General features: G+C 45.3%; 1 protein-coding gene across 2 annotated transcripts; it reads left to right on the top strand.

Annotated features, from left to right (window-relative positions):
- The first annotated feature begins 210 nt into the window (after window positions 1–210).
- LOC123428017 lies at window positions 211–3457 on the top strand. 2 transcript variants are annotated; one of them, XM_045112165.1, is made up of 3 exons: window positions 230–386; window positions 748–1960; window positions 3121–3457. In XM_045112165.1, the coding sequence occupies exons 2-3, from the start codon at window positions 1040–1042 to the stop codon at window positions 3265–3267; spliced, it is 1068 nt and encodes a 355-aa protein (XP_044968100.1). In that variant the 5' UTR covers window positions 230–386; window positions 748–1039; the 3' UTR covers window positions 3268–3457. The 2 variants fall into 2 exon arrangements, 1 of the variants encoding a protein (XP_044968100.1); XR_006622467.1 differs by lacking the exon at window positions 748–1960 and having other exon boundaries at window positions 211–386; window positions 3121–3209.
- Window positions 3458–6451: the final 2994 nt, after the last annotated feature.

Below are 6451 nucleotides of genomic sequence, written 5' to 3'. Positions count from 1 at the left end.
AAACCAACGACATTGCTTTACATTTTTTTTTGCGGCACCGTACCGCTCTGTCTTTAGCCGTTACGACATTGCTCTACATGGGCCCTTAAATTTTGCACGGGTCAGCAAACCAAAGGCCCTCATTTGATCGTGCCCGGGGCCTGCTCCTGATGCGAGCCCATTGTCCTGGCGTCTGCTGACCTCCATCAATCAGAGTTCTCTCTCTCAAATAGGAAAAAAAACCTCCATCAATCAGAAGGGGAAAAAAGAACCAACCCAGTCGGTTCGCCGGCCGCTCGCCGTCATTTCGCCTTCCGGCCGCCCCGCCTCCCCCTGATCCGGCCGTCCAGCGTCCGCGCTCGCCTCGCCTCGCCTCTCGTCTCACCGCCGGTCACTCCTGCGATGTGGTACAGGCTCCCGCCCTCCTATCCTATCATCATCTCACCAACGCCGCCGAGCGTTTGATTTCCTAACCCTACCCCTTTAGGTTTAGGGCTTAGGTTTCGCGTTCGTTGTGATAACTAGCTTCCGGTCCATGGCTCATGCGAGAGACAACGGGACTCCCTCCGTTTCTAATAAGCACTTTTAAAGATTTCAGTGTTTGATTTACCACTTGATTCGCATATGCCGTGTCATCTGCAAGTCCAGTCACACTTGGGGAGGGGATTAACCGAACCTGGCCTGAGTGAAAACTTTGATGTATTCGGGCGTTTGCTGGTCAGTCTCCACATTGCCGAGTAAAATTAACTGGCGCCCTGTTATCTGCAGATTGTGCATCGGCAGCGATGGCAATGCCAGCACCGTGTGCTGGGCAGGGCAGTCAAGCCGAGCCCATTGTCGGTGCCGGTGCCGGTGCCGGCGTCTTGCCTCAAGACGTGGTGACGTCCTCCTGCGCCTGCCGGCAAAGACGATCTGCCGCCTCCGAGCCGTGTGCCGGTCCTGGAGGTCCTTCCTGTCCGACCCGCTCTTCATTGCGGCGCACAAGTCGAAGCACCCTGGGCCGCTCATTGTCTCATGCATCCGCGATCTGCTCGGAGACGGAGGAGGGACCATCAACATAATGGACTTGTCTGGCCGTGTCGTCAGGCGGATGACAACCAGCATAGAGGATGCCACATTGCTGTGCACACGCCTGGACTTCATCTGTGTGACTGGAAAGAAGAACTGCCACACAAGCGGCCACGTAATCGACCCGGCCGCAGGGCATACTCTGGCTTTGCCCTACAAGCGCGCGCATGTCAGAGCTTTCGTCTCCTATGCATTTGAGTTGGGACAGGTTGTCTCCACGGGAGAGTACAAGGCCCTCCGATGCGTTGGCGTCGATGGCTGGAGCCACGGCTCTGAGCCGATGATCTCTGAGGTCATCACCCTTGGTGGTGGCGCTGGCAATCGTAATGCAAGCTGGAGGGAGAGACCATGTCCTCCGTGCCCTGTCACTAGTGCCTCGAAGAAAAGTGTGGTTGTCAATGGAGTTGTCTACTTCTTGTTGGATTTCGGAAGCCACCGCTTTACATATAATGGAGACCGTGTCGAGCCATGTAGCGTTGCTTGTTTCGACCTGGAGACAGAGGAGTGGATGGGCACTCTCCGAGGTCCAGTCCAAGTCTGCAACTTTGTCGAATCCGCCAATGGAATGTGCAGTTACAGTGATCTATATCGTGAGCTCTCGCTGGTCAATATGAATGGGTTCTTGGTTATGGTCCATGATCCTTTGGGTTGCCCTTTGGACCTGTGGTTTTTGATCGACATTGAGAAATGTCTCTGGGATAGGAAGTATAGCATAGCTTTTCAATACGAAAATCTCTTTGCACAACCCTTGTTGGTTTTGGAAGACGGCAGAATAGCCATCGGTGCATCAGATTTGCTGCGAATATACGATCCAGTTTCTGAGAGTTACACTGAATTTCAGATGCCAGGCTCAAGATTGTTTGCTATATACACAGGAAATTTATTGAGTTTGAACAGCAGTTTTGCTTCTGAGGTAAGTATTTCTTATTTTTGTTCTGTTTTCTCAGATACAATTTTATGTGCAATGCAACGTTGGCATATGAATTTCTTCAGCCATGCTTTTCAGTAATTTCTTTATTTTCTTGTAGTGGTTTGAATGGATTGATAGGAAAACAATGTTCGTATTTGTAGTCATTAGGTGGTACATGATATTTCATTGATTTTCTGTCAACTTCTTATTAGCATAGTTGTTGAGCTGTATAATTTGGGGCTACTCCATCTTTTGCTTTGACTGATTAATTTTAACTGCTGAAGCTTTTATTAGATTTACATTTACATTCGAGTGTTATAGACCCTCTGAGTGAGTGAGAGAACATCACTCACTCTTCCTGTGGTATGTATGCTGAAGTTAAAAACTTAAAAGCTTAATTTCCAAAGCAAATCAGGGGTCTGATTTAAAAATACCAGTACGAAACTACTAACTACATTGCCTCGAGATTTATGCAGCTTACTTTTTCACACCGCTCCTTCCTGCATATATTGTGCTGATTAAGTCCTTGTGTCATTGAATATTGATTGACATGTGCCTTCTCTTTCTTGGGTGAGCTAGTTTGCTCTGTTTCTTTTACTATTATTATTGGCATTTCATATTAATTAGTAAGTTAATTGTAACGGATATCACTAATGTAAGAGGACAAGTAATTTCTAGCTCTTCCGTTTCCCTAAAAGCTGTGGTTCCGGACTTTCAATCTCTTAGGTATAAATAGCCAAACTTCCAAAACAAAGTACCAATATGCTGACAAATATATTTGAACTAAATACTTAAAAAAATATGCATAAACTTGTCAAGTACATTACTTTCGCAATATAATTTGTTTGATCCTATGAACATGTTATAATAAAAACTAGTGGTCAAATCTGTGTTTTGAAGTCCATTCCATTGTTGAAAACAATAGTTTTATGAAACCAAAGGGGGTAATATACGTCCTAGTTTCTTACTAGTTGGTACTGTAGTAGGGCCTTGCATTGTACCCCCCATGTTTATTTGCCCTTGGTTCTGTTTGACACAATGTTCTTAAACGAGAAGAGACATTGGCCAGTGATGAGCAGTGATCTTCCTCCTCTTCAGCATTTTTGCATTAATCGTCCATACTTGGTTTGCATGAGGTCTGAAGTCTTCTTTTGTTCTTGCAGGCTAAACGTTGTACGACATGCGGGCGCTGCTTCATCCCTGAGGCCGACCAACATTGCGAAGAGTGTATGTGGCATCTGTATTGGCTGTCGGTGGATCCCGATTCAGAGTACCACAAAGCACGAATGCCACTAAGCTTGGGTGTTTGAGTATGCCCCTCTTTTCCCTGAAATATAGTTCTCAATTTCAGCCTATGTGAGCTGCAGGGGGTGTGGTGTCCATTCTCTAGAGGTCATGTATGGTTTGAGATGTATTTGGTCTTAGACTGGGCGTGGCAGTGCCTTGGTTTGTAACAAAAAATGCATGTTGCCAGACTCAATGTTCTGTGTTTCGGTATTATTTTGGCGCTCTATATACTTTGTTGCAACGTAATTTCTTTTTTGCGAACATCAGTTTTGGCGGGTCTTCTTGTGGTTTGGACCAACTGTGTTGTCTTAATTCAGTGACCCGCTTGGTTTAATTGAATCTCAGTATAGTGATTGATTCACATGATTTTTGTTAGTTTTACTAGATCTACTCACCAATTTTGTGCCAACAATGAGTAAACCCTTAGGTTAGTATCTTGTCGGCTATCATTTCCCATTACGAGGTCTCCTAAATGGCGAAAGTGCCCTTCTGCTCCCAGAGCTCAAATGAGCTTGATGAACAGTAAAAAAAACGAAAAATTTCAAAATTTCCTTTTTTTAACAATGTTAACAAAAGTAGTAAGTGCGTGCAAAAATTAGGTATGAAATAACATTTGTATAAGGCGTAGAAAAAAATCGATACTCTGAAAATAGCATCCATTTAAAACTTTTGTCGTTCATAAAAAACATTTTTATTTTTTTCGATCTTACTGTTCATCCAGCTCATTTGAGCTTGGGAAATGAGCTCGGAAGCAGAAACTATACATCCCCTAAATGGTACATATTTCCTCCATTTAGCCTCCCGGCCGCTCTGCCTCTCATTTCCCCTCCCCTCCCACCTTTTAGGTCTTTTGGTGTATGATATAACCTTGCTGCCAGAGTAAACTCACTCCCCTCTCCTCTCGCCTATGCCACTGATAATTTTATTCCCTACACCTATGCAGAATAACCCAACCATAGCTCTGGTTTTAGAGCATCTCAAAGAGTTCTCGTATCTCTGAAATAATCAACATATACAAGAAGTTGGGTGCGAAAACCTCTCCAATAGTTTGTGCGAAAACCTATGTGGGCTGGGCTAGCAGGCCAACGAACAGCTCTCAAAACCCTAACCCGTGCCCCCTTCATACAAGGTGTTGCAGCAATAGCTTGTTCTCTGCCACGACCACCACGGCCGAGGCCGCTGCGGCGGCTCTACCCCTCTCGTTGGAGCAAGCAGTGTCTCCTCGGAAGAGGAATGGTGTCAGGACCTGAACCCAAGCAATACTGAAGCCACACACATGACCAAGTATTGCTTCAGTTATCTAACGATTCTAGAAGGAGGACCAAGAGAGAAGACCAACGGCGAGGACCAGCTCCTCGCCATTTCACCCAACGGTTACTATTACTGGCCATTTTACCAGTAGTTCCTTTTACCACATTGAGATGTAAAGAGGCTATATCGGCCCCTCCGGTTGATGGAGGAGGACAAGATGTAATTTTCCCTTTCCTTTAGTCTAGCATAGAACCCTAGCTATTGTACTATCAAGACGGGGGTCTCTTCCCGAGCGATCTACCAAATCTTACGAGATTCATCCGTGATTTCTCTTGTTCTTGAGTAAATTGAGTAGATCGATCAATCCTTGGTAATTGGGTGCTTACCAAGGTATTAGAAGCCGGCAATTGCGAGGTTGTGGCGGCGAATTGAGGATGGAGGACGAGAGGTTGGGCTCTCGTAAAATCCCTCCAGTCTGTCCCTGATTGCGTCGGCGGTGTGTTGCGGTGGTGGTGATGCGACGATGACGAACATTTAGACACAGATATTCGAGTCCGAGACGATTGCTGGGAGCCACTCTCCCGATGGTGAAATTCTAGTCTCTAACGAGATCTGTGCGTCACAACGTCGACTCTTTGGATTGGGTCTACATGTGCGATTTCTCTGGTGATTTAGTCAGGCGTGGCGATGGATATGTGTGCCAAGGTCTAGATTACGACCGATCATTTGGAAACCGAGGTGACAGAACTACGAGTAGAACTGACCGATCTAAAGGAACTCAAACATGAGGTATGCCAAATTTGTGCAGAAATGGTGACCATGCCACACGTAGAAGCAAATCTAACAGACATGAACATGGAGATTCAGAATACTCGGCAACTTATCCTCCAAAACATGTCACTGGGCAATCAGATAGCTGAAGTAGTCACACCCAATGCACCAACACCAGTGTGTATCGGGTCTCCTTTGGCCAGCATACTATTAAGTTTCATGCACTAGCCAACACAGTCAAAAGTCCAAATTGATGAAAAGGGCTAGGCAATCCACATATACACTTCAACACCCCCTCTCACATGTGACGTGAAAAGTCAACACATGGACAAACTCAGATGGAGTGAAATGCATGGTTGGTCCATTAACTCGACTTAAAAGCACACTTTAGGCCATAAACTCAAAATGTGCACACGTTAGGTCATCAATTCGTTTATGAGCACACTTTAGGCCAGAAAAACGTTTTGCCAGGCTAATCCTGCACACGTGGACGCCACATCGGCTCAGCCTGTACCAAACCTGCAACACCTAACTTTCTTAGGGTCTTTACATAAAAATGGGCATAACTGGAATCCCGCGCTAATCACGGCTGGACCAAACCGTTCCTCTCTCGTACATGTACTCTTCCGTGGTGGGTGAGGAACAGGGCGATCTACGGCGACATAAGTCCGCTCGACGTCGGCAAGCCGTGGATGGCTCGGCTGCGTGAGAAAACTGATCCTCCATCTTTATATGGTATGATCTTCCTCTCCTCTTCTCTTTGCCTCCGTGTCTTGTATCATGGAATTGGGCATCTGTGATCATTGACCACTCGACGTTCCTTTATTGTTAATCATGATTTTTTTCAATGGATTGATGCCAAATTTCTGTATGGAGTTTAATTAGTAAGCATGGCTACTGTTTTGTTCCTATATGTGTTGATCTAAGGGGAAACCCTGAACCCTTACACTCTGTTTGAACTGAATATATATGAGACCAAAAAGCCTGAACCCTTACACTTGTTCATATGTGTTAAAATCTGTTCTGGATTGATGGAAGAACAGATCATATTCAGTGCACAAACTGAACCATTACCCTTTGCTTTAACTGAATATTATGTCGAAAAGAACTAAACCTTTACACACATTGTTCCTATGTATGAAAACCTGATGTGTATACGTGGAAGAACATATCATGTCCAGTTTA

This window comes from Hordeum vulgare, chromosome 2H, assembly GCF_904849725.1.
Source record: "Hordeum vulgare subsp. vulgare chromosome 2H, MorexV3_pseudomolecules_assembly, whole genome shotgun sequence".
NCBI classification, from domain to species: Eukaryota; Viridiplantae; Streptophyta; class Magnoliopsida; order Poales; family Poaceae; genus Hordeum; species Hordeum vulgare.
This window is presented reverse-complemented; position numbering and strand designations above follow the sequence as displayed.